General features: G+C 49.8%; 2 protein-coding genes across 2 annotated transcripts in view; one reads left to right on the forward strand and one right to left on the reverse strand.

Annotated features, from left to right (window-relative positions):
• Csmd2 (CUB and Sushi multiple domains 2) overlaps positions 1 to 27,384 on the reverse strand; it is a 573,936-nt gene that overhangs the window by 285,906 nt on the left and 260,646 nt on the right.
• On the forward strand, positions 12,498 to 13,090 carry Hmgb4 (high mobility group box 4). The gene has a single exon (XM_052718594.1). It carries the CDS (start codon positions 12,536 to 12,538, stop codon positions 13,088 to 13,090), a length of 555 nt encoding a protein of 184 aa, XP_052574554.1. The 5' UTR covers positions 12,498 to 12,535.

A 27,384-nucleotide genomic window follows, 5' to 3' on the forward strand; every position in this document is an offset into this window, starting at 1 on the left:
GAGTGTTAAACAGTATGGGCCAAAGCGAGCGTCATGAGCAAGGTCTGTGAATGTAGAACGTGAATGTGGACCACGAACTCAGAAGGCACAGTGCAGTCGCATTCACTGGAACTCTGGGAAATGGATGCTCAGTGAGAGGAAGTGGACCTGCGGTAGTCAGAGCTGGCTCAAGAGCTGTCAGTGGATCCTGCCTGTCTGCGAAGGAGGGAAATGGTCTGGATCTAGGCTCTGTTAACTGTGTAGGAAGGCCACTTTTACCAGCGATCCAATGAGCTGCATTCACAACTGGGAATATGATTTTATGTAGATGACCCCTTAACAGTGTTCATTAAAAAGGAAACAAACCAAATGAATTCCTAGTGGCTGAGTAAAGTCCACACTGTGGACCTCCACGGCCTTCGGGAAAGCCTCCCTTTTCTGTTTCCTCCTCTACCTGGTTTCTCATGCTCTAAACACATGGACTCTTTGCTGTGAAAACCTGCCCAGGCTTGCTTCTACCCCAGGGCCTTTGCACTTGGCCAGTTCCCTCGGCCTCCCATGCTGGCTTACCTTCTAGACTCTGGCTCTCTCTCACATCCTTAAGTGGTCACGTTCTCAGGGGAGCCTTCCTCTTCCTGGCCTGTCCCGTGCCTGGCTTCCAGCCTGAGCACGCACGCGCACATGCAAACACACACACACACACACACACACACACACACACACACACACACACACATACACACACACACACACACACACACACACACACACACACACATTTGTGTGCACATGCACACAGCACTCTGTTACTAGCCAAGCTTTGGGAATAACACTGTTATCTGAGTGTCTCCTCCTTCATATTCATGCTCTTTATATTCTTTCCCAATGGGCCACCTGGCTACACAGAGAGGTAAAGAAATCCACTCCACATCACACAGCACTTAACGGCAGAGGTGAGATTATAAACTAGACCATCTCATTCGGAGCCTGGGCACTCAGCCAGCAAGTCACCGTTACACAGTCACAACCTTGGACCAGTCTAGGCAGACTTCCATCCTGTGTCTCCCTTACTCTCCTTCTACCCTCCAGGATCCTCTTTAATTCTGTTCCCTCTTAGAATCGTAATTAAAGGAGAGAAACACAAAAGGAGAGACTCCCCCTTTCAAACCTTTCTGTCCACATTAACTTCTCTCTGGGGGGTCCAGGGAATTCCAAGCTTGCCCAGTAAATCGCTACTGCAGTCCTACATAAAATGTATTTAAGCAATTACACTCGAGGTTTTTTTCTTTTTGGTAAATTGACTTCTGTTAAATGGGGCTTCATTAATGGAATCTGGCTTGGGGAGAATTTAAAAAAAATCACTCCCTTTAATGCCCACAGTTGATTAGGGGGAGAGTGGCTTGGAGCGCCTCTGCAGAGCACACTCAGTCCGGCTCCTGGAGCAGGAGGTGGTTTGTGAAAGCATTTCTTCACGGAAGCTTCTTCTTGTGCTGTCAGGGTGTCGGGTTGCCGAGAGACGTCCCATCCAAATGGCAGCAAGGAGTCCCTGGGCACTGACAGGCCGCAGAGACACAGGAGACCGGTTTAAATGCCAGCATCCCTGAAAACTGCCAGTCCTAGGGGACATGCGTGTATCCCAGTCACCAGGCATACAATGGGCAAGGGCGCTGTGTCATGAGGAGCTGAGCTTCCCAGGTTGGGCACTCCCTGTCTCTGTGAGGTGTCCCTCATGTCATAGTTACTGCACCTGGCACAAACGCCCATGGCCCCTCACACGGGCAGTGGTTCTGAACCAGCGCAACCCTGTGGGATGGTGGGGCTCCAGGCTTTTCTATACCTTCGTCTCCAGTGTGAGCATCCCTCATCCTCATGGCAGGCCTGGGAAAAGGCTGGATAGGGGAGGGAGGGAGGCACAGTCCCATCTCACTTCTTCCCCACCACCTGTCATGGGGATGGAGGGGACAGTGTGACACAAGCAAGTTAATCCTTCTGGAAAAGTCTTAGTGGATGACGGACAGAACCACCAGCGCCAGAATTGAGCCCAAACTCTTATATGCCCCCTGCCTCCACACCCACTCCAAGTTCCTGCCTCTGCACACAATGTTCCCTCTACACAGAGTGTCTTCCTGCTGCCCCACCTGACTACCTGGCACATGTCACTAGTTCTATAAGCCTGATCAACTGTTGCCTGCTCAGTGTGTCCATGGTCACGTGTCACTGTCCTAGGCCTACTGGCCTCTACTTATCTTTGCACCTGATGATCTCCCCACCAAGAAGTCAGGCTCCTCGTGAGGCAGGATGGGAGCTTCTTTGCCTATCTCCAGCCACACTGCAGGACAAATCAGTCACACAGAATATGGCAGCGGAGCCAGGCTCCTGCCTATTTCTGTAGATACAGTTGGACTCTCTGCTGAGTCACAACCACGCCCATCCACTCATTTGCATACTGGCCACTGCTGCTGTGCCTACCGGGCTATGCCATGCCACAGAAAACGCCTTGCATCAGGGATGGGTTAGAGTGCTTGCCTAGCATGTGTGAATCCCCAGGTTCAATACTCCGGACCCATAAAATGGCTACAGTGGCACATAGCTATTGGGAGGTGGTGGTGGTGGGGAGGACAAGGATCAGAAGTTCAAGGTCATCCTTGGCCACATAGTGAGAAAGCTTTGCACTGTCATTTACTGTCTGGTCCTTTACAAACTTCGCTCATTCCCAGCACACAAACCTCACAGATGATGTCACTGGTCAAATTAAAGTTGCATTTCTAAGGAGGGAACCATAGAAGGACCAGTATGTGCCTTAGACATTTCATTACCATGTGTACAACTTAAACATCCATGTAATTGCCACTTAGCTTTGCACAGAGCTAAGGCCTTTTCCTGACCATAAGTTTACACTCCAGACTTCGTATCTCGTATAAATCACAACCATGATGCCATTCACTAGGCACCCAGGCAACAAATATGTACCAGCTGGTACTATGTACCAAGCTCTTGATCTTGATATGAGGGGCCTAACTTTGGGGTGGTTGTACCCTTCAAATCCTTTCCAGAGACTCCCCTTCGCAGAGTCGTTCAAGAGTATTCGATGGCGTTTCCATCTCGGCGACTGTACTTCCTTCCACGCTCGTATCTCATCCTTTTATGTGATGTTTAATTTAAATCACATAATTACAATAACAAATATGGCTTGCACTGGGAGAGCTGGCAGCGGACCCAACCGATTCTCAGAAAGTGCAAGGCTCAGCCGGAGGAAGGGGGAGCATAGGGCGGGAGGGCAGGGTGGGGGACGGCTGGCTGGCAGCCACCCGCAGCAGGAAGAGACTCTGTCAGGCCTGTGGGAACACCAGAACACTTGTGTGTGGGGTAGGTGAGGGTGTTCGCATGGGTGGGTGCGTGCGTGCGTGCGTGCGTGTGTGTGTGTGTGTGTGTGTGTGTGTGTGTGTGCCCGCGTGCGTGCGTGCGTGCGTGTGTGTGTGTGTGTGTGTGTGAGAGAGAGAGAGAGTGTGTGTGTGTGTGTGTGTGTGTGTGTGTGTGTGTGTGTGTGTGTGTGTGTGTAGAGGTTAACCTTGGGTGTCATTCCTTGGGAGCTATCCACCTGTGTTTTGAAATTTTTTCTCTCATTGGCCTGGAACTCTCTAGCCAGTGAGCCCTAGGAGTCCTCTGGTCTCTGCCTCTCCAGCTTTTAGGTCACAGGCGTACATCACCATGCCTGACTTTTTCTCATGGGTTCTGAGGATTGAATCAGCGTCTCAGGTTTGAGCAGCAAGCACTTTCTTTACCAAGCGAACGTACTTGCTCCCGGACACTTGCGTTGTGTGTATATGGATGGACAGACGAGGAACTAAAGGTGATTGCTTACTCCCACTGCCTGGGGCTCTTTCTAATTACATTCCCTCTGCAGTCAGAAGGGGGACAATGATTAACATCTTAGATTGGATTCCGGAAGTCCTTTTGGGGTCTTCTAGGCCTGATGCCCACCTTGCGTGAACCCCTGTGTGAGCTAGTTTTACATCAACTTGACACAAGCTAGAGTCATTCCAGGAACGGAAACTTCTGCCAGCCTGGCCCGTGGGAAAGCCTGTGATGCATTTTCTTGATTGATGTGGGAGGGCCCAGCTCACTGTGTGAAGTACCACCCCTAGTCTGGTGGTTCTGAGTGCTATAAGAAAGCAGGCTGAGCAAGCCATGTGGAGCAAGCCAGTAAGCAGCACTCCTTCATGGCCTCTGCATCAGCTCCTGCCTCCAGGTTTCTGCTTTGAGTTCCTTCCCCAACTTCCCTGGACAACAGGCTTCAAGCTGTAAGACTAAATAAACTCTTTGTCCAACTTGTTTGTGGTCATGGTCTTTATCACGGAAACAGAAGCCCTAAGACAACCATCCCTCGCTTGGAATGTTTGCAGATATGAAAAGTTTGTCTCCTTGTAATTTTCCCTGACCAGCCTCCTCTACAGATCCTTATCCCAGCTACTTCTTCTCCTCCTTCAGGGGAATGAGCATCAGCAACAGGAAACACTACCCATGAGTGCCTGGCCTGGCTTGCTGTCCCGTGTTCCCTGGGCCCACTGCACTTTCTCCTGAACCTGTTTCTCTCCAGACTGAGAGCATCCTGAAGAAAGCTACTGTCGCTTTCTTGTCTGTCCATCATTCCTCGGTACACGGCAGAATGCCTGCCGCAAGGGGAAGACTCACTGAACACGGCACCGTGGAAGAAGGGACCATGAACTGAGTGTATGAATGATGGGGACCCTGCTAGGGAAAGCAGAGGGCATGTGCGGGGCGGGGAGCAGGTGACCTGCTGGACAGTAAGGAGAACTGTTAGGTAGGAGCACTGCCCACTTGTGCCATGGGTCACCACATTGGTCTTGGCCTGGCTTTGTCCCCGCCTGCCCCGACTCAGCAGCTGCTGGAACCTTCCCAGGGGACTCCCCAGATGCAGACCCTCCCAGCCTAGCAGCAGTGGATTCTTTGTCACTATGGGCAAATGTTTCTGTTTCCCTATAAGCGGCTCCATAAACTCCACAAATGAGCAGAACTTCGCAGTTCGGCTGATTGTTAGCTCCGGGGAGCCCCCAGCCGCACCAGGCAAATGTTTTCCCTTCAGATTCCTGGCTCCCTGGAGGATGTGTGTGAGCCTGGACCATGGAGGAACAAGGCCCTGGGCTGGATCTGTGGTTGGGGAAGAGAGCTTTGCTGTTGACATCTGGGTCTTGCCTTTTGGGTGGCAGCGGAGTACGAAGGTTTCACAGGGGCTGGAGGCAAGTGGGGCCTTCTGTCCCAGACTCAGATCTGAAGGGTTGGGTGCTTCCTGCCTGACATACACGATGTGTCCTGATATGCTAAAACATTTAAATTGAGAAGGTGCTGGGGGTACTGCACCAGGGGCCTGGGGATCAGGTCCTCAAATTTCTTAGGGATGACGCCCAGCCCTGTCCCCTTCCATTGCCAGTCTAAGTCACATGGTTCCATTCTTCCCTAAGCACTGAAATCCTTCAAAGAACAGTCTGTGTCCCTCAATCCACAGCTCCGTAAAAGGATGACCGTATGTATACATGTATTACATGACAATTAGCAACAGCCAACTGGATCGGGGTGGCCATGTGACCTATACTAGGCCAATCAGGTAGACAGTTTCCTGGGGCCCTGGTTTAAGGTTGCTTGGTGGAGAGGAGTGGATGCTCACTTAGATGAAGAGGAGAGAGGATCCCTCCCCCACCTAGTTCTGAGGGTGACAGATGCAGAAGGGAACATGTCCCAGCATCTCTTCTTCCAACTCCTGAAGCTGCTGTCCTTCCCTGACCCACATACACTTACAAGATGTCCCAGGCTATGTCCATTAGTCCTCTTCTAGCTCTGTTCCAGGCTCCCTGGGATAGCGTCTCAGAGCAGACCGTACCCTTACCAGCCTCAGGACCTTCAGGAGGCTGTGCTCTGTTCCCTCAGGTCTCTACCACAGCAGGGTAAACCTGAGATCCAGGGTGGTAGCCTTGATGCCCTGGAATATTGAAGCCTCTCATATCTGGAATGGCTCAGGGCTAGGGAGCATGTTTTCAGAGCTTAGTGACCATGACAGCCTGATAGAGCACCAACCCTTCTCCTTCTCCCTGCCTGGCCCAGTATCTGCCTTGGTGCTGGTACCATGGGCTGATCCTGCAGGACACAACTGAAGAGGTTTTAGGGTAGGGCCAGGCCTGGGAGCCAGCCAGTCCTGGATTTGAATATAGGCTCTATTCTTTACTAGGTAGACATGTAGCATCATCTCTTGGAGGTTCTGTTTCCTCACCAACGCCATGGGGTTCCTCCACATGTGTTCCCATGGACTGCACACTGGGGACTGTGCTGACCCAGTGTGGGGGCCTCACAAGAGGAATATGGTGGTACCCGAACAACGTATAAAGAATGCTCCCTCCGGAGGACACAGGATTGATTAACCAGATCCCGCCTCCCTATAGTCTTCCAAGGTCCATGGGAAGAAAGCTAGCACCTGCTCTGGGAACTGAACACAGCTAGAGTGGACAGGGATAGACCTCAGCACCCCTCCCCGTAGCAGTTCCTTCCTTCTCAGCCTTGCCTGTCTTCCTCCTGCGCTGGAAGGGATGACTGGGAGAAAGAGGAGCCTGCCCCTTCCAGGGAGGGTGGACATACCTGCCTCATGGTGGCTACCGGCACACTTCTCTTGGAATACTCCCACAGAGGAAACGTTTGTAGAAGGCTTCCGAGGGCATGGCCCACCCCACTGCCATTCTGAATGTCATTCCCTCACCCCTAGAAGGTGGCTCTGGAGCACAGCTGGGTGACTGCGCTTTGTGGAGAGCAGCAGAGTCTGGGCTTTAGACCCTTTGTGTGCACCACAGCCAGCAAGGGGTCCTGGACTGTCGAGGAGCTGGATTCTGTTCTCACCACTACACTGATCCTGTGACCTTGTGGAAGTGGCTTTACTCTCTGCATCCACAGTCACATACTATGACAGGGGTCAGGATGGTGCTTAAGGATGATAGTTAGGCAGAGTTCCCTGTCAAGAAGCCTCAGCGTATAGCAATGACCTCTGGGTGAGGCCACATCTCTACGTAGCCAAGGGAGCCTCCAGGGGTAAGGGACCATCACAGTGGAAGCAATGTGAAGTAGAGACTCCACACAGAGGCCCCTTAAGAAGTCTGCCTGCTGACCTGGACTCACATCTTTTAAATTCCTAGCTGGCTCACTCAGGGTGAGTAAAGTACCTGCACTGGGCCTCAGTTTCCCCATCTATTTAGTAACAATAGTGACAACTCCTACGTCACAGAACTGTAGAGGTGAGGTGAGATGCTGCACACAGACACTCTCCACACCATGTCTCACGCATAACCAGGTCCAGGCACAAACATGGGGGTCATGAGGATCATGAAGTGTGAGCCACATGCTAGCTCTATAACTAGCCAGGGCTGGGCTATCAACATGGTAAGGCTGCATGCAACAGATGGGAGAGAGAGAGGGGAGAGGAGAGTTCCTGTCTCCTCTTATCCCATCCCATCACACCTGTGTCTGTGCTATGTCTCCAATCCCATCACACCTGTGTCCGTGCTATGTATCCAATCCCGTCACACCTGTGTCCGTGCTATGTATCCAATCCCGTCACACCTGTGTCCCTGCTATGTCTCCAATCCCATCACACCTGTGTCCCTGTCCAATCACATCTCTGTACGCTCTATGTACTAACGGCTTTGGGTGGAAGAAATCCAGATCAGTCCAGAGCAGAGAAGCAACCAGTAGCTGTTATAACCAAACCACAGAAGAGCAGGGCTGCAGCTGGCTCAGAGATGCCCAGAGCTAGGAGCTCAAATGCCACCAGCCTTTCTCTGTAGGGCCATCTGCTTGCTAACTGCAAATGGCAGCTGCTTGAGGGCCACTCAGCAGCTCCTTGATTCGCCCTCGCCTCCTTCGTCGCCAGAAAGAACACAGACATCTTTTCTAATGGCAAAGAGAAAAGGCCTACAGCGTCTCAGGTCATTTGCCTAGGCCATGTGCCCAGTCCTTAGGACAAGGGCATGGTTTCCAGAGGGACCCTGGAACTGGTGTGGGAACAGTTCTCCCAAAAAAAGCTGGGGAAATGTATTGCAGGGATGCCAGGCAGACAAAAGATGGCCACTGTGGTTGGAAAAAGGTCCTGGGATTGGATAAAACAGAGACAGTCTCTAACCCTTTTGAGTGGCTTTGTCAGGGCTGGTGAGGGATCCCAACCCCCATATATGGTCTACTTCTAGATCTGCCTCTCTAGAGGTGACCAGGCTGGTCTGGCCTTCACTATCATGTCCCCATTCTTGTACCTGATCATATTCTGTTTCCTGTCTACCTACCCACCAGACCATGGTGCTGCATGTTCCTCCTCTATTCTGAAAGGTTGGTGTCATATTTAAAGAACATGCATTAAAACTCAGTAATCAGCATTGCTATGCTACTGTCTGCTGGAAGGCCTAATCCAGATGTTCCCAGCTGTCTCCTAACACCCCTTTACTGCTCAACATCCAACCCGGCATCTCTCCTCTCACTGAGTTGCCACATCACTTCAGTCTCATCCAAGGTGTATTATATTCCTTGTTTCCCCAAGACCTTGATGCTTAAAGAACACCAATCACATGTTTGGACCCTGTATGTGACTTGGTCTAATGTTCTCTTGGGACTGGACCCAGGATGTGAGTGTCGGGGGAGGCCACCATTGAGGGGCACTGCTCTTATTATGGCATCACAGGGCACTGTGTGCTGTCGGTGTGACCCATTACTGCTTGCTGACCCCTTAGACAGCTTGGTTGAAGCAATGCCTGCCAGCTTCCTCTGCTATAAAGACACACTGTTGTCCTTTTCCTGACCCTGGTCCAGCCTACACTATAGTAGAGAGCATGGTGCCAACTGCTTTTCCTCTTTTCATTTCGGTCTGTAAATGCTGGCTTTGTCCACATCCTGTACTGCTTTTCACCATCTTGTGCGTCTGTGTGAACGTGTGTGGGTGCGTGTGTGGGTGCACATGGGCATGGAGGGTAGAGGTCAACCTCTGGTGCTGTTCCTGCTGCTCTCCACCTTGTCCTTTTGACACAGGGTCTCCCTCACCGGCCTGGGGGTCATTGATTGAGGTAGGTTAGCTGACCAGTGACCACCGGGGACCCTCTTGTCTCTGTCTTCCCAGTGCCAGTTTTTGTTGTTTCCCTTTGTGACGCAGGTTCTGGAAACCAAACTGAGGTCCTCATGCTTGCATGGCAAACACTTTACCAACTGCCTCATGGCCTCAGCTCCATCACTGCTTTTTAAAGACTTGACCGAAGTCACCCGCTGACAAGCAAAGTCAGCTCTGGAATGCCTGCCTGTCTAGCCGTGGAAGGCATCCTCTTCCCACTTCCAATTGCCAGCACCAAGGACAGGGGCCCTCAAGGCCCCCCAGGTGAACTTGCCTAGATGGAGTTCTGTGGATCAGCTAGAGCCAATAGTGAGAAATAAAAAAACAGGAAATAATAGTACATCACACACACACTAAGTACAGTTTAGCAAAACTGGGTACCATGACTCCTTACAATGGGAAGGAAAACAACACCTCCCCACCCCCAATAGGGTCCAGTGATGCTTATGTGAATAGATCTTTCTCAGAAACAGAGGCTGGCACACATTATATATGTATAAAGTATTTTCTTTATTATAGACTACAATCAAGGGGCCTAAAACAAATACTGAACTCATATGACCAGACCAAGGGCCAGAAGATTTATAACCCTTAGCCCATGGCCTGTTTGTACAAATATAGCTTTATTGGCACAGCCACAGTCATTTGTTTATGCATCGTCTGTGGTTACCTTTGAGCCAAAATGTCAGAGCTGAGTATTTGCAACAGAAGTCCTGCCATCCATGAAGCCTGAGTTCTTTACTGTTTGGCTACTAGACCAATGCCCTTGCCTAGAGGACATCTTGTAATTTAGGACATTAGATGCCTCTTCCTAGGCTTGGCCCTTACCCTGAAGGTGCTCCTGGGTCTCTAGGGACTGTGGTCCTTTGGGTCTCTAGAATCTTCTACTTGGAGTTGATGTCTATATGGTGGATGATTATTAGCATGGTGCTTTGGTCAAGGTTCCAGCAGAAAACAGACCGTGACTCAAATTAGAATAATTTGAGGAGTGTTTAATAAACAGACTATCCAGAAAGGTGAGGGGCAGGGCTCAGGAAGGTCCTGGGGTCTAGGGAAGTGACAGAGGACTCAGAGTCAGTGACAACAGAACTGTCACCAGTCTAGACAGGAGAAGCCAAGGAGAGGGAGTGATTTACGAATCTGGGAGGAAAGCTGTTTAGAGGACACAATACCATGGGAAAAGACCTCTAGTTCAGGGATGTGACAGCCCCAGGTGACATCAAGGGGGTGGAGCCAGGAGCCAGGTGCCTCAAGCTCACTTCCTTTGTTCCTGATCTCTTGAGGTTCCTCACCAACTAGTCACGTGAAATGGACCTTGGTGTGGCTCAGGTTGGTCATCTTCCGGGTGCAGTAGCCAAGGAAAGGCAGGCAGTGGGCCTTCCCCAGCACACAGCATTGACTTCAGAAGCAGGTGGCCCAAGTCAGTGCCCCTGACCAAGGCATTCCCCACTATCCTTTCAAGTCTATAGTGTGGCCCGCACACTAACAGATTCCCATAGCTTCTATATCTTTTTTTTTTTTTGGTCTTTTCCTCCTGTGTTTGCTAGCATACAGATGGTTATCATGGCTATGATAACCATCTGCATGCTGTATGATGGAAGGCAGATGCACATGAAGCTGCTGTGTGTGTGTGTGTGTGTGTGTGTGTGTGTGTGTGAGAGAGAGAGAGAGAGAGAGAGAGAGAGAGAGAGAGAGAGGGAGGGAGGGAGGGAGAGAGGCCTAGGCAGTCTGGTTAGTATGTGTAGATTAATTGAAGTTCTCCCTCACATCTCATTTTTGATCTCAGGCAGGAGTGTGTCCCATTCATCTCTGAAGACCAGTCCAACTCCAGCAAACAGGCAAGACAACTACTTCCCCTCAAAATAAAGAGTAAAATCGACTTAGGCTGAAAAATGTCCCACAGTAGTATGTTCTCATGGGCCGATCTCTTCTCCCTCCTTAGGCACACACGTGTATACACACACACACACACACACACACACACACACACACACACACACACACACACGAGGGAGGAAGAAGAGAAGGCCTTCTGCTGGCATGGTACCTTACAGGTCACCTGGAGCAATGTCCCCTACTAGGGCAAACACATTTCAGGAGAAATCATAGACTCACAGGCAAGGTGTGGCTGAGATAGACACCTTTCCTTAACACAAGGACTGGAGGTCTGATAATAGTTTCCTTATAGGACTCTGCTGCCCATCTGTATACTTCTGATCCCCTTCCCCACTGAATCCTTGCACAGGCTGAGACCAAGAAATCTCACATCTAGTCTTCCCCAAAATGTTTCCAGCACAGCGCCTTCAATCAAGCCTTCAACACTCAAGAGCGGTGGCTCCTACCTGTTGGTGGCTGCTTCACTGTGGCCCCTTTAACGTCAATGGGACTCTGTTTTCTTGTCCCATGCATAGGGCACTGCTGTCATCCACTGGATTTTAGTAAATCCACTTGCACACAGACAAGTCTGTTGGCTTTGACTGCACTCTCTTAGATGACTAATGGAGTATTAACTACTTTTACCCCGAAGAAGCCAATTTGCTCGACTGTTACCTGTGTTTTGTATACTAACCCTAAGAAATGGGAACTCTTTCCAGGATGGTGAGGGGCCTCCCAAAGAGCTAAGGACTCATATTTTCAAGAACTCCGATGTAATTAAGAAACTCCCTGGTTCTCCTCCCTCCTTCCCTTCAAACATCTTCAGAGAAGCGAAAGATTCAGACTCTGAGCCCAAGAGCTTGGGTTTTAAATTAGACAACTTTGTCCTGACAGGAACCGAGTCCCAGCTGTCATCACTGATTATTTTTAGAGTTACTACTAAACCCTTTGTGCAGCAGATATTGCCACTGCTCAAGGCAAACAGAAAGCCTTCACATAGTATCCTGACAGTTCCGGAGCCATCCACCCTCCTTGTGTTCATTATTTCTAGCTTGTGTGGAGGATGAGGAGGCGGCATCCTGACAATCTCATGCACGGAGAGAGGCAGCCCTTGTCCACTGCAGGATGGGGATTGAAAGCCCCCAGAGGCTGAGCAAAGCCCACAGCCTCTAGGAAGCCAACAGGAAAGATTCCCAGGGCCAGGAGCTGCTCTAATAAGGTTCAGATAAACCCTCATCTTTCCTTAGAGGCAAAAAAAAAAAAAAGTCCCTGGAGTAATCAACTACTAAGAGGGCCTACATGTAAATGACTGAGCTTGGCTGGCATTGGCCAGCTCAGGGATGACATCACAGTTTCCTTTCTTTGACCCAACAAAGCCCCCAGCACTGAAAAGGCCGGGCCCTGGCTGAGGCTCACACACAGAGAAAATTTCACCTCAAGCAGAGCACCTTCTAGATTGCTCCTGGGGTGCGGAAACAGACGTCTCTGCTCTCCGAGTTAGCGGGATCCCGAGCAGGAGATCATGGTTATGTAAACATGGGGAAAGAAGTACAGCTAAGGCCCAAGGTGAATGTCTCTTCTTACATCCACTTTATGCTGAATTACAGGAACAAATTCAAGGAGCAACAGCCAAACACCTACCTTGGCTTTAAAGAGTTCTCTAGAAAGTGTTCAGAAAAATGGAAATCCATCTCAAAACATGAAAAGGCAAAGTATGAAGCCCTGGCCAAGCTCGACAAAGCCCGATACCAGGAAGAAATGATGAATTACATGGGCAGGAGGAGGAGGAGGAGGAGAAAGAAGGACCCGCAGGCGCCTCGGCAGCCTCCATCATCCTTCCTGCTCTTCTCCCTGGATAACTATGCCCAGCTGAAGCGCGAGAACCCCAACTGGTCAGTGGTGCAGGTGGCCAAGGCCATGGGGAAGATGTGGTCCACGGCATCGAATGTGGAAAAGCAGCCGTATGAGCAGAAGGCTGCACTATTGCGAGCGAAGTACTTCGAGGAACTGGAGACCTACCGCAAGCAAAGGCAAAGTCAGGGCAGGAAGAGGGAGGTCCGGGGGTCGGCCAGGACCAGTATGAGAAAATAAAATGTCAATGAACTGCCTTTCTTGGCCCTGGTGTCGTGAGACAAGGGGGGGCTGGTTGCAGGGTTCAACTCACAGCACTCATGTGAGAAAAATATTTGGGTAGGGGAGCTTCCTTGGATTATAGTCAGACACAGGGATTCCAGGCCCAGTTCTAGTATAGAGGATGGGAGGCCAAGAGCTCAGGCCAGGCTCTCACTCCATCCCACAGGTGCTGGATTTGGAAGCCAGAACAGCATCTAGGTACCTGTGGTGTACCGACCAGGAAGCTGGGGCTGAATTTATTGACTTCTGTGACCTTCAGGGCCAAACTGAGTTGTCTGTCCCAGCCACCATTTTGATTTTCATCTCCCTGCCTGTGTGAGAACCTAATGACAGAGAAGGGTAAAAACACAGCACCGGGAGTTGTAATGAGATGAATTAGGGGAGGGGTTGAAGGGCACCCCTGAAGTTGTCATGTTAGTGAACCCCTCCCCCCATGGCTTACAGCTGGTGCTCCAGCTTGGCTCTGCTCCCCCTCCACGCTCTCAGGAGACATCCTCGTTTTCTGCTTCATTGGAAAGAGAGATCAGAATTCTGAAGTGCTCTCCGACCTCTCTCAAAATGCAGCCCACACTCATCCCTCCTGCCTCGTGGCTCCTAAGGAGCCACGTCCTCCTCATCTGAAGTGGAGTATGGCACCTGCCTTATGAATTAGCTTTGTGATTAAATGAGGTGGCACAATCCCGAATACCTAATAGGTGGCATTACTTCTGGTACTCCACCTTGCTAGTCAATTTTCCTAGAAAGTTTCCTTGCTGTGGGATGAGGTGAGAAGGCCAAGGAACTGAGAACTGAGGGGATGTTAAGCTCATCTGAAAAGTAGACTTACACACACAAGGGAGTGGAGGCTGTGGTAACCATACCAGCAGGCCATGGATCTCCACAGTTGAGTCATCCTGTGACGTCTCAACCATGGCTTATGCCCTTGTGAAGCTAAAGGTGAAAATATTTATCCTCCTCAAGTTCATGACTGATGAGTCTCCAATGTCTCCAGTCCCTTGTTACCAACCAACCCTTGAAACGTAGATTTAAACTCCTTCCCCTCTGTCCAGTGCTTGGACCTAGACTATCCTACTTCTTAGTGGCAGATGGGAGATGCCTGGTAGACAGCTGCATAGCACATCACACTCTGCTCTGGGACCTTGTACCCTCTATCCCTCTCTGTAGTTATGAGAGTGTGGGTAGTCAAGTCAGAGTTCGGACAACAGGATGCAGGGCCCCTAATTTAAGAGGACCACATTAACTAGGAGGAGATGACTCCATTGGCTTCCAATGACCACAGTGTGATGACAGTGGAGGAACATGGAGAGGAGGAGAGGGGAGCCTGCATCTAACACGATGGGTGAGGCTTCCCAGCCCCTGGGAAGACAGACTGAGCCTCTGGGCCCATCACCATCTTCATGAATAAATTCTTTCTGGTACCTCTCTCTGTGTTCATGTAGTCATTAATCTATTATTCATCATATTAATACATATTTTTAAAACTTTCCAGTAATAGGGACATATATCAAGGGAGGAAAAGACAGGAAAGCCAGCCAACACATTAGAGTCATTACTAGTGCCAGGTGATGGATAGACAATGACAGGTTGGGTAGAGGGCATTGTGTGTGTGTGTGTGTGTGTGTGTGTGTGTGTGTGTGTGTGTGTGTGTGCGCGCGCGCGCGAGCGGAGGTCAGAGGGAAACTCTTCCATCCAGGGGTCAAACAAGTTGTCAATGCCTTTACCTGTGGAGCCATCTAATCATTCCAGCATCAAAAGTCCCTTTGAGGATCCCAAGTCCTGAGGAGAGAGTCCTTCGGAGCCAGCAGGGCAGCTAGGGGTAAGGTCCGAAGGCAGGAAGCAGATGTGGCATGTTAGAGGGACGCCAGGCATGCCAGAGCACCTTGTGTGAGAGGAAGTTTGAGAGGTGCCAGGCTTGGCAAGTTCATATGAAACATGAGTGCAGCAGGGGACCACAGAGGGTTTTCAGTGCGGTTGAGGGGAGCCGTGTGCTTCTATTGATGGTGTCTGTTATCGATCATTCGAGAATCTTCAGAGACTATCAAGTGCCAATCTCCCGTGATGAGTGCAGGAAGAGGAGGCAAAGCTAGAAGATACGAGGCTAATAAACTCATGTTCCTCTCCAAGAGCAGAGATAATGAGGGGCCTCCATTGGGAATTGCTTGGAGTGGCCACAGCTAAAAACCCAGTGTGACAACTGGGGTCTGCTCTCTCTGTGGTTTGCTCTCCTCAGAACGGGGGCTGCTAGGCATGGGTACCAGAGTGTTCCCGAGAAAGGCTTTATCTGCGGCCTCACATGTCCATGGGGGGCAAGGGGCTCTGCAGCCAGCCCTGCCCCCTCCCTGCAGTGTGCTCAGGTCTGCCTTCTGATCAGTTCCGCAGTCATGAAGTGGACTCCCCCCCCCCCTTTGCCTTTCCTTCATCTGCCAATTGATTCTGTGCTGGAGAGGGAAATAAGTATATTTCATTTATTGGGTTTCCCTCAAATCCCAAGAGAGAAGTAGATCAAGGATGCAGGACGATCGATGTGAGATGTCACTCAACCACACTGGGATCTTTTTGTTGGCTTCACCACCCACTAAACCCTTAGCTGTTGAGGGGACTAAAGCTCCACTTCTCTTGCCTGTGAGGCTGCAAGTCAGGTCCATAGACAGGGTGTGGTCACCAAGGCGAGGTCATAAAGGCCGGGGTGTCCCACTGTCTTGTCATGCAGCTTCTTGTCACACTTTTGCAGATGTCATTTGACCTTCAGGTAAGCTGAAGACAAGCCACAGCCAGTCCTGCAAATGGTGCGATGTGGGGGGGATGCCCTTGGTAATGGGGGTGGTGGTATTTGGCTTGGTCTGCTGGTGGGTAGCTTAAAAAAGGTGAAGGCATCACCCCGAGGAAGCAGAATCAGCCAAAAGGACCAGGGGATGCTGAGGCTGTCCTTGATCTTTGAGTTGGGGTGCAGTGACAGAGAGCTTCCTGTTAGAGCCCTCCCCCTCCCCAACAGCTTTGTCCTCCTCATCCAGGGTGCCTGTTCCAGGCCCTGCTGGGCAGACTGTTGGCTATGCTTCTAAGACTCTCCCCTTTAACAATGACATGTTTGCCTGGTTGCCTGTCACCTGTGGGAGTCAGACATGACATAATCAGGCCATGGAGGCCTCGCCAGTCACACTGTCCCTGGGATTGTAAGATACTCTTAGTGGCCCCACCTCCTGATATTTGCAGCCTGTGTTACCCTGTCCATCCAGTGTGGGCCGGATCTAGAGGCTCCATTCCAATAAACAGGACAGGACAAAAATGTTGCCTTGTCATTTGTGTATGTTCATGTGTGTGGAAGCCACAGGACAATGTCATTTTTCAGGTGCTTAGAACACACACACACACACACACACACACACACACACACACACACACACCACAGAGAGTCTCTACTTGGCTAGAACTTGCCACCTGTCTACCTGTCTCTGGCCTATGATGAGATTACAAGATTGTACTATCCTGCCTGGCTTCTTTTATTTGGGTTCTGGGGACAAAAGGCAAACCTTTACCTAATTGAGTCCTCTCCCCAACCATGTCATTTTTTTTAAAATATTGGACTATAAATCCTGAGACTTTATATAATTCTTCTTGCTTGCTTGAAACATGCTGACATGGAAAATTGCCCCTGAAAGAAGGTCATGAGGCAAGGCACATAGGGTAGATGGCAGTGATACACAAAGGGAGTTGGGGTACCCAGCCTGATCTTCAAGGAACTGAATCCTTCCAAGAGAGAGCCAGGAACTGGACTGTCTTCAGACAAGAACTGGGCATTGTAACCCCAAGGCTATCTATTCTGCCGACCCAGCTTAGATGTACCCAATTCCCGACACACAGAACCTAAGAGGTGTTTCACGTTTCATGCCACTAAGGTAAGGCTTGAGGTTACTTGTGTCACCCAGAATATAGTGGGTGAAGATTTGGGTATCAAGGTAAGAGAGTCACGACACAGATCTATAGAACGTGAGAGAGCTTTGGAATCAGGCGTCTGGGGGGGGGGGCAAAGGCTGGGAGTGCTTTGGGGAAGATTGTTAGAGTGCAAATGTTCAAGCTGAGTGTTGAAAGGCAGACTTGGAGGGTGCTGACTGTGGGAGCTCAGGGGAAGTGAGGAATGTGTGTTAGGAACTGGAAGAAAGGCGTCCATCCTTGGTGTGGCAGAGTTTAGTGATACTGTTGTCTGTGGTCTTGTAGCAAAGAGGAGGTGTCCAGGGTTAGAGGGGGGATTTCTCACTACATCCTTGAGAGGAAATCCCTGAATTAAAGAGGAAGGAGGACCTGCTCCTTTTGAAAGTTCTCCCTCCTAAGAGCAAATGATGTTAAACATTGGGAAAGGGCTTTGGAGAGATGTTTGGAGACAAGGCGGGGTGGGAATGGTATAAGCCTTTGGTTAAGACTTCAGGGTATCAAAAAGTTCCCGAGACTCTTAGAGATCAGATTTGGCCTCCAGAATCCTGTAAACCAAACAAGAGGCACGGTGGGCCCTATGAAAGCTGCCCCTTGGCTGTCTTAGCTGGAGGTCTGGGCAGGGAAGGCTTAGTCCCAATGAAAATGTGGGTGTTGCTCTAGTCAGGTCTTTGGAAGTGAGTCTCATGGTCTCTACATTCACTATGGACTCCAGGTGGTAACAAATGAACTCAAACCCTAGTGGCATCAGACGCCTCTTAGGTTTTGGGCATCTGGAGCAGGGTGCATCTTAGCTGTGTCCCAAGCTGCAGCACAAGTGGTCCCCAGGGCTAAAGAGTCCAGTTCTTTGTTTGCAGTCAATCCTAGTCGATGTGTTGGTGATGTCAGTGAGTTACAGGAGACCCGCAAAGGTTTCAAGAAAAATCTTACTGGAGAAAAGTCTGACAGCTGGGACTGAAAGGGGCTGAGAAAGTGCAAAATTTATCAACAAACTAATTAATCAATGCTTTTTTTTGGCTTCAAACTCACAGTGATCCTCCTGTTGCAGTCTCTTGAGTGCTGAGATTATAGGTACACACTACTACACCTGGCCCAGTACAATATTTAAAAGGGTTATTGGATGAAGAATCAAGTCAGTACCAAAGGCATGGTTTTAAGGAAAGAGGGCTTATGGGGAGGATATGCCAGTTGAGAAGGAGGAGCCCTAAGTCATGGAGAACTGTCCCAGGCTTTCAAATGGGATCAAGCAAACATCCACATTTTTTTTTTTTCTGGCTGGATTTCAAAATTGTTCTGGGCCAGTGACTCCTCCAGGCCTCGTGTCTCCCTTCTGAGCAGGAATCTCTGTAGTTGTGACCCAGTACCATCCTATGTTAAGACGTGAAGAAGGGTCCCAGATATACTTGGTTCCACTTTGAAAATTGCCAAATCTAAACGGTCAGCATTCTGGAGTCTCTATGTAAGGTATGTGTGCTGTAGCCTCATGCACACCAGACCAGATTCACATGGGGATGCTATCATGGGCTGGGACTTTGGGAACAAGTGACTGTTTTGCACATGGAAGAGACAGGAATCAGCAGGGACCAGAGAGCAGCCTGTGGTCTATAGCTTCAAAAGTGACTCAGGGTGACCTCTCCACACTCCATCCTTGCTCTGGTACCATCCTTCCCCTTGTGTGTGGTTTGGATCACGAGACTTGCCTCTAATGACTTGAATACAGCAAAAGTAGGGGGATGTCACTTCTGATAGCAGGTTATATAGAAAAGACCATGACTTCTGTCATCTTCTCTTTGGCTTGCTCTGATGAGCAGAGCAGCCTGTCAGAGCTGCCCTGTGGAAGGGAGCTGAGATGGTCTCCCCTCAACAGCAACCCAGAGCTGCAGCCTGCACACCAGAGAGGCTCCAATGGGAGTCCTGCCAGACAGCCTGATCTACCTTAGCGGGAATCTAAAGCCTGGGTATCCTACATAGCCACATCCAGGCAATAGGAGAGAATAAACATTATTCCAAACTGATGAATCTGGGGGTAATTTGTGACAGGCAGGAGGTAACTGTTGCACCCACTCTGAGGTCCTATAATGTATTTCCCACTGGAAACGTCACCCTAGTTGACCCTCTAGTGTCCAGAATCGTTGTGCCTGACACTCTAGCCTAGGATCACCCTTCTATGTTTATTTATGTATTTTGTGTGAATGCATGTGCACATGTGCTCATGCATAAATGTGCCACAGCACGCATGTGAAGGAGGTCAGAGGACTTGGGGGAGTCGGTTCTCTCTTTACAGCACATAGATCCTGGGGATCCAACTGAAGTCGGCAGGCTTTGGGGACAAGTGTCACCTGTGGCACCCTCTCACCCACCTCAGGATCATCCTTCCTATCTTTTAAGTCAGGGAGTATTCTGACTGTCCTATGGGTCAGGTATCACTTCCTCCAAGAAGCCCCTCCCCTCGGATTTCCCACTCCTCTGTGATCCCATAACAGCTGTATAACCCATCAGCAGCCATCGCAGTACATAGTAAGCTATAACTACTGTTTGTCTTCCCAGCTGCTGGAGGCGGGCAAGAACCTTGCCTCACTCATCTAGTGTTCTAAAACCTGATACAATGCTTCCCACAGATTAAAAAAATAATAATAAACTTGTTGATGTTTATGTCATGCTTGCTACTGTTTGCAACAATTTAATGTAATTATCTTACCTAATAAAAAGACCTATAAATAAAAAGAGGGGTGGAGCATGTAGATGCAAGCCTATAATTCCAGCACTCAGGAGGCTAACACAGGAAAATAGTTGCCGCAAGTTCAAGGCCATGCTGGTTGGCTGGACCACATAAGCAAGCAAGCAAACAACAAAAACAAAGAAAAACAAAATCTGAATGAGGCAGGTACTTTTGTGTGTGTGTGTGTGTGTGTGTGTGTGTGTGTGTGTGTGTGTGTGTGAGAGAGAGAGAGAGAGAGAGAGAGAGAGAGAGAGGAGAGAGAGAGAGGTCAGAGGTTGACCACAATGTCTTCCTCAATGGTTTGCCACTTTGTTTTTGGAGTCAAGGTGTTGTATAGGACTACCCTCCTAGTTACCCGGCTGCCATCTTCAGGAGTTCAGCTGGGCCTGCCCACAAAAGATCACCACAGCTGGGTTCATTGACGTTTGATTCCCTCAGAGAAGAAAGGGATGGGAGGGTCATGGGACCTCCCTTGAGTATCCAGCCATCCTTCCCAACCAGTTGTATGCAATTCGGCCCTAATTGAACATGGCCTCCACATCTCTGGTAGGAGTTGTCATATATAAGCAGCTGTGGGGAAACCATCATCCCTGCTGGGTTCCAGTCTTCCGTGGTGGTTACTTTAAAGTCACCTGTGTCCCAACCATAACCCCTTACCCATTGTAAGTAAGCCTAATAAACTCAAAGGTTCCCCACAGAGAACTCTGGTAGAATCTAACTGGTTTGTCACTGGGACCTTACAAGGAAGGGGTGGGCAGATGTTGCCTGGCCACCATCCCTGTCCTTATCCAGGGTGAAAACTCTCACAACACAGGGTCTCTCACTGAAGCTGGACTAGACTGGTTGGCCAGCAAGCTCCATGGATCTTCCTGTCTTTGCCCCCCCAACACTGGAAGTACAGGCATGCACCAACACCATCCCCATCTTTTTGCTTGGATGCTGGGCATCTGAACTCAGGTCCTCATCCTTGGACAGCAAACACTTTACAGGCTGAGCCATCTCCCTATCCTCTATACTATTCTCAAGGGTTTAGGAATGAAACCCAAGGTCTTGGCCACGCCAGGCAAGTGTTGTACCACTGAACCACATTCCCAGTCACAAGGCACTTTAAAAATTCCATTTTGCAGATGGGGTTACATGCTCAGCCTTTGCTTTCTGGGGGGTGGGTGAGTAATGAGAGGTGGCTTGTTCCTCCTGTCCTGGTCCTCTGATTTCAGGACATCTTTACAAACACCAGAGTGAGGTCCCCTACGCACCTGGACACACATTCTATGCTTGGCTGGTTACCCCATCTACTCTTTGGTGCCCACGCTGGCATTGCAAGCACGCCACCCCTATTTTTGCAGCAACACATCTGGCTCACATCCTGTCATTATAAAGCACCCGAACTCCCTGATACACATGTTAGGATGAACAGATGCAGCCCTGTATTTTTAATGCATTATCTGCAATTAGCAGCAGCAGTGGGCATGGAAGAGATCAGTGGTCTCCAGGGCTGCCCTTCCCTGCTACAGCTTCGAGTACAGTTGTGTTAAAGAATCTGGCCAGGAGCCTCTATTCTAAACTTACTTGTCAAGGGGGCAAGGGAATCTCCATTCACATAGCATCTCTGTCCCTAATTCCTGCTCCATTCCACTGCTTACTTGTCCCCTCTGCCCTCTCAACACCCTGGCAGAATGTCCTCCACGGGAGCCCCAAAGTCAGGGTAGATAGTTGCCCTGAATGCCCTTGGGGAAAGAGGTTAGTCTGCAGGGTGAAGCTGAGATCTGTGATATGTGAAAGGTAAGTTCATGGAGAAGGTCAGCATGTAGGAGAGAGCTCCTTGGGGCTTCCCAGCTCCCCTGTAGTAAACAGACTACTCACAAGCAGCATGTGGGGCACTCACTGTGTCCTGCCTTCAAAGTGCTCTGCAGGCATTGTCCCATTGCATTATAGACATGGTGTCCATGTACCCTTCCCCAGCTGAAGGCCTTCAGGAACCCAGTTAGGACAGGTTAACCTCTCATTGACAGTGAGAGGGAAGGAGAAGTTATGTCACAAGAAACTGGTGTGGCTAGGGAAGAAGGTGCTGGTAAGAGCTGTGGTTGGAAAGCTGAGCTTTGCCATAGATCTGATGTGATCAGGAGGCAGGTATAATTCCATGAATGACTAGTTCCTGAATTGAACCCAGAGACTGAGAGACTATTTCCTGAATTGAACCCAGAGACTGAGAGACCGAAGCAAGACTAGAGCTGCAGCTGGCAGAGGGCAGAGGGCAGAGAGACAGTCATCACCTGCCTTGACCGTGGTTGATGGAGGGAGGGGCTGTTAGACTGTTTTTATATTTTGAATAATGTCCTTCTTTGCACCTGAGTTCAGACACTATCTAGAAAAGCTCTTAGGTTTTTCTTAATTAACCAGGGTCACAGAGTGGCCTCATTTGGATGACACCAAGGATTCCTGAGGGTCAACAAGAAATCCCCAAGGCCAGCTTGTAGGCACCTGGTGGCTCCAGCCCTACAAGGTTGGCAAGGGTTGGGCCACTGATAACTACTAGGATCTACTGCTCTCATTCTTGGTGTCTTGTGGCAGCTTCAACAAAGACACAGAAGCATAGCCACATGAACCAAACTGTCCACATTCTCAGGGCAGAAAGTGCTGCGATGATCTGAGAGATGTGGATACTCCAGTGGTACGAAAGCTGGCAGTGGTGGGGATGGGCTAGTTATAACAGGCAGGGCTGACCAGAACAGGAAGCAGTCGCTGGAGAGACGAGAAAGAACGTGGGGTCTGGAGGCAGACTCTCCATCACAGGAACTGTCCCTGGCACTGACCAGCGATTTGGCCCTGGGCAATTTACTGAGAGTGATAGATTCGGTTTTCTCTCCTGCTTAATGGGATCCCCAACTCTGCTTATGAGGTTTATCCTGAGATGAAAAAGAGACGTGCGATAAAGTACCTAAGCAGTTCCCAGTGGACAGACACCACTTTGAGCATCCACTCTATGCCAGACGTGGTTCTACCTACATCATACACATGTAACTCACACAACAGTTTCACCAGGCCGAGTCTGTGATCACCTCTGGCCAACTGCTGAAAGATGGAGGTGCAGAGAGGTTAAAACGATTGCCTGAGGTCACACAGCTATCAATTAGAGGAACTCGGACATTCTGGGTCTACCACTCTCACTCCACTGCCCCTTGTGGTAGCTGTGGGACTCCTCCTCACCCTGCAACACCAAATCATAAGCTTGCAGGCTCTAGGCCATGTTTTGATGGTGATTCAATGCCCCAGAACGCCCCAGACCCCAGACTTTCTCTGGTTCAGAGAGCATCCATTTCCTTTTGGAAGGTCAAAGCATCCTTGGTGTGACAGATGATACAGAGTCAGGTCACTGCAGTCAATAGATCAAATAAAACATAGTATTGCCCTGTTGGGATAGCCATGCCTTTCAGCGAGTATTAAAGTCAGAGAAAGCACTGGAAAGCGAGGAAGGGCTGAAGCGGGAGGGGCTGGCCAAATGCTATGAGTGGCCTTTGATTGGCAAGAGTGCTATGTGGGCAGAAGGCAAATGGCCGCTGAGAGGAAATGGGTCAGACTGGCAGGTTTCCTTCAATCCTTTCACAGCAAGGAGCTGTCCAGAGTGCTGGGGCTCACAGGGCAGGGCGACTCAGCACAGCCTCTTTTCAACCTGTTGGGCTGGGTGCAGGGCTGTCTCAAGTTCTAAGTGAATACAAGATGAAGGACTCCAGGAACTGCAGTCTCCTCTACCAGACTCCTCTAGCCCTCTGCACAGCCACACGGAGCTGGGGACCTGGAGCTCAATCACACCACAGCTCTCTTTGCTGTCTGGTACAATCCCAGACTCATCACCATCAACCTCTTCTAGGCTCATCTGCTCTTAATTATATCTCTAAATCCCAGGGCATTACCACTCTGAGAACTAGGGGAACGTGGTTACTTAGAGGATTCCGAATAATCACAAGGATTCTCTTCCGCAGCCCTTCAAAGCCACACAGACAACACAGTTGTTGTGAGGACACCCAGGGATGGCTCTCAAGCTCTCGTCACAGAGTACTGGGTTGTTTTTCTGCATTATTTAGTTTAGTTCAAGGAGGCTGATGCAAAGAGTAGTTTTCTCTATCACCTCCTGAGGGAGCTCAAAGGGAGAACAGAGTTTAGGCCGATGTGGAAGCTATGCTAAGGGTTGCTGGCCCAGCCTAAGCCCTTTCTGGGGACTCTTCTTCTCCCCAACAAGCTATCACTGAGGAGACGGATTCCTGCAGTTCTGCATGCACCTGCTGAGTGCATATGCCTCTTCTTAGCATGAGCTCATTGGACAAGTCACGGATATCAACTGAGGAGAGGAGGCATTCATCTTGGCGATTTGAATCAAAAATTCAGAAATGGTACCAGTTAATGCGGTCCCTAGAGCTAGGAAGTCAGGCAGACCCGGGGGCTGAAGTGACCATTTGGGATATGTGCAAAGGGGAGGGAAGAACCTGGATAGAAACTAAGGTTGTTCTCCAGCACTTCCTGTCCTGTATAATTGTTCAGCCTCTCCCCAACCCTCTAAAGCCAGGAGCCCATCCTGTGAGGTCAAAGTCACATGAAGGTGAGCATTAGAATAAACAGAATTCCTGCTTTGTTTTTCTCAGACACATCAGGACTTCTCCTGAGCTTCAGCAGATGAGAACTGCACACCCTGGGTGCTCATACACGAGACAGAAGGAACCCCACTTTCCACCTAATGACTGGAGATGACTGAGAGTAGGGTGGGAAACCTGCGTGCAATGCCCTTCCCGAGATGCTCCCCTCCCTGCCGCCCCTGACTTGAATCAGATGCCAACATAGGCCTCCCTGGAGCATTAAGCCTGTTGAGCAAGGCTGTCTGTGACCTCCCCAGCTTGACAGAAGGGCAGAGCAAAGGCCCTGCCGAGGAGCCATTGTTAGGACACAGCACAGCCACCTGCTTCTGCATTGATCCAACAGTGAGGAGTGAAAGCAAGAGACAGAGGCCCGGGGAGCAGCACCATCAGACGCGTGATCCTCATTGATCGGCCTACCTGCTGTCCAGACTGTGTGGGAAAGCCTCAGAAGGTCAGAGCTGCAAAGGCACCTGAAGGGAGCCCTGGGACGGCACGGAATCATCACAAATGGGACAAGCCAGCTCCCACAAGCACTACTGAGCTGTGACCTTTCCAACCTCAATCAAGAGACTCCCAGTGGCTCTGTTGTTTAGGGGACAGTCATGTGGAGAGAAGAAGCTGGTGATTTGAATCCTTGTGGTTAACACGGGAAGGACAGCAGGTGACATGCACACTCATGGGACTGAGTAGGACCACACCAGAAGCTCTTGGAATGAAAGAAAAAGACACCTTCTTACCCTCAGAGTAGCAATGTGCTCTCACTAGTGCAGGACCTCCCTCCTCCCTGTTTTGTGGGACCCCTCCCCAGTACAGTGCAATCATAGACTCTGTTCAGATTGGGGGTCCCAAGGACAGTGTGTGAGGATATTGAGGTCCTTCAGGTCCCAAGGACTTGTGGCTACTAGGATACTGTTCACCCTCACTTAGCACATTTTCAGGTCAATCTATCCTGTCCCAGTGCCATGAGCCTCAGCTAACAATTCAGAAGAAGGCCCCTCCCCTGAGGTCAAGTGGCATCATCTGCCTGCTGCCCTATCTATAGTAGCATAAAATGTAGCTCACAGGGCTCCTGTCCTTGGGAGGCAAGCCACCCCACCTGACTGTGGCCCAAGTGCCTAGCTGGTCTACACCAATCTCTCTATTCTCTTCAAGTCCCTGGTCCCCATTCCTGCTACCCCAGGGCTAGGAGCCCATTGAAACTCATTTTGGGTAGGCGGGGCTGAGGCCCATCTCCTCCATGGGCTGGGGTTTTTCCCTCTCTATTTCTGTCAACTCAATTCTAGTCCCATAAACATCTGAGCTGTGTGCTCTCCTGGTTCCTATAACTTTGCTTCCCCAGACACAGGTGAAAGTATATCTTGCCTCATCTCCTTGGATGGCTGCCTTGGAGAACTGGTCTACCCCCAAAGTCCACTGCTGTGAGCTCCACCATGAGCCTGGGCACCAGCTTTGGAGGAAGAAAGAACTGGCTTGGAATTCCATACACACCACTGATTGACTGTGTGAACTTAGGTGAGTACCCTGACCCCACCCTTCCATAAAGGGATGTTAAAACTGCTCAACATGATGGGGATTAAGTAAATGAGAACAGGAGATATTGGCCATGAAGAGCCCAGCACAGTGCCTCACACCTAACACTAACATGTGAGCATCCACCCAGGGCTTACACACTGACGTTCAATTCTGTGCAAAGTGCTTTGCAAGTGTCATCGTATTTAATCTGCACAATAATCCTGTGAGAGCCCATTATCCCGCATTTTGAAATGAGGAATTGGAGGCGTGAAAGGTAAGTCAATTGCTCAGGCTCGGTGGCTGGTCAGTGATTGAACAAGCACTGGTGGTGACCTCATGGAGACCAAAGATGATAATTTATGTAGTTCAATGTCATAGCGTAACACCTATTAAATAGAAGGACCCCAAAAGATGTATGTTGAGTGGCTACATGGACCTTGAGTCAGGGGGTCCTTCTGCATAGCTGGATTGGAGGCACAGCTCTACCCACTTAATGGTTTCCCTGTTCTTATTCATCAGGGGAGCTACACTGTGGTTCTTTCTCTGCTATAATTTTGTTCTTCCCCTTAGTATGGCTATTACTGGATCTTTTCAAATATTTATTTCTTCATTTTGTGGGGGGAGGGGTGCTCATGCAAACCATGGCATATGTGTGGAGGACAGAGGGCAACCTTTGGGAGTTGGTCCTCTCCTACCTTTTCGAGGCAGGGTCTCTCTTGTTTCGGTCACTGTGCTGAGCACTCCAGGATACCTAGCCCTCATTTCTGGTCATTTTTGTTTTCTGTCTCCATCACCATGCATGCCACCCATCTGGCTTTTTACGTGGGTTCCAGTGATCAAACTGAGGTTGTCAGGCTTGAAGCCACAGTGCTTTCACCTGCTGGGCCATCTCCCTGGCCCTGCTACAGAATGACTGGGTCTGTTGATATGTTCAAACTGTCGATCTCAGTGAACACATTTCCTTACCACCTACTCTTTAATCAGAGATTAGGTAACTGCAGTTTACAGATTCAGCACTTTGGACAGAGCTAGGGAGGGTGTGTGTGTGTGTGTGTGTGTGTGTGTGTGTGTGTGTGTGTGCGCGCGCGCGCGCGCGCGTGCACATGCTAATGTAGTCAGTATTGGATCTGCATTCTAAGACTGCTATTTGCATTTAATGTGTGACCCATATGAGAAAATACTGCATTCCCCACTTGTGGCTCAGTGGTTCTGGCTCTTGCTTCCTTCTCCGAGTCTATGAGATGAGGAGAGATTGCCATAAAGATTTTATGAGTCCAAGAGAAACATTACTCAAGCAGGATTTATTTCAAAGGCGTCATTCTGGAACTGTGGCAGGCTGCTTAAAGGGGAAGTAGAGCTTGAATGAGTGGGATCCTCACAGTCAAGCAAAGTTGAAACGTTGTAGAATAACCTCTCATTGTCTACCAGGTAAATAACATCTGCAGTTTGGTTCAAGTCAACAGACTGTG

The sequence above is a fragment of the Peromyscus californicus genome, unplaced genomic scaffold (assembly GCF_007827085.1).
Source record: "Peromyscus californicus insignis strain IS unplaced genomic scaffold, ASM782708v3 Scaffold_5__1_contigs__length_169319896, whole genome shotgun sequence".
NCBI lineage: Eukaryota > Metazoa > Chordata > Mammalia > Rodentia > Cricetidae > Peromyscus > Peromyscus californicus.

Bases quoted from the DNA above. Each gene is read 5' to 3' on its own strand.
- Hmgb4 (XM_052718594.1), top strand. From the start codon at position 12,536: ATGGGGAAAGAAGTACAGCTAAGGCCCAAGGTGAATGTCTCTTCTTAC.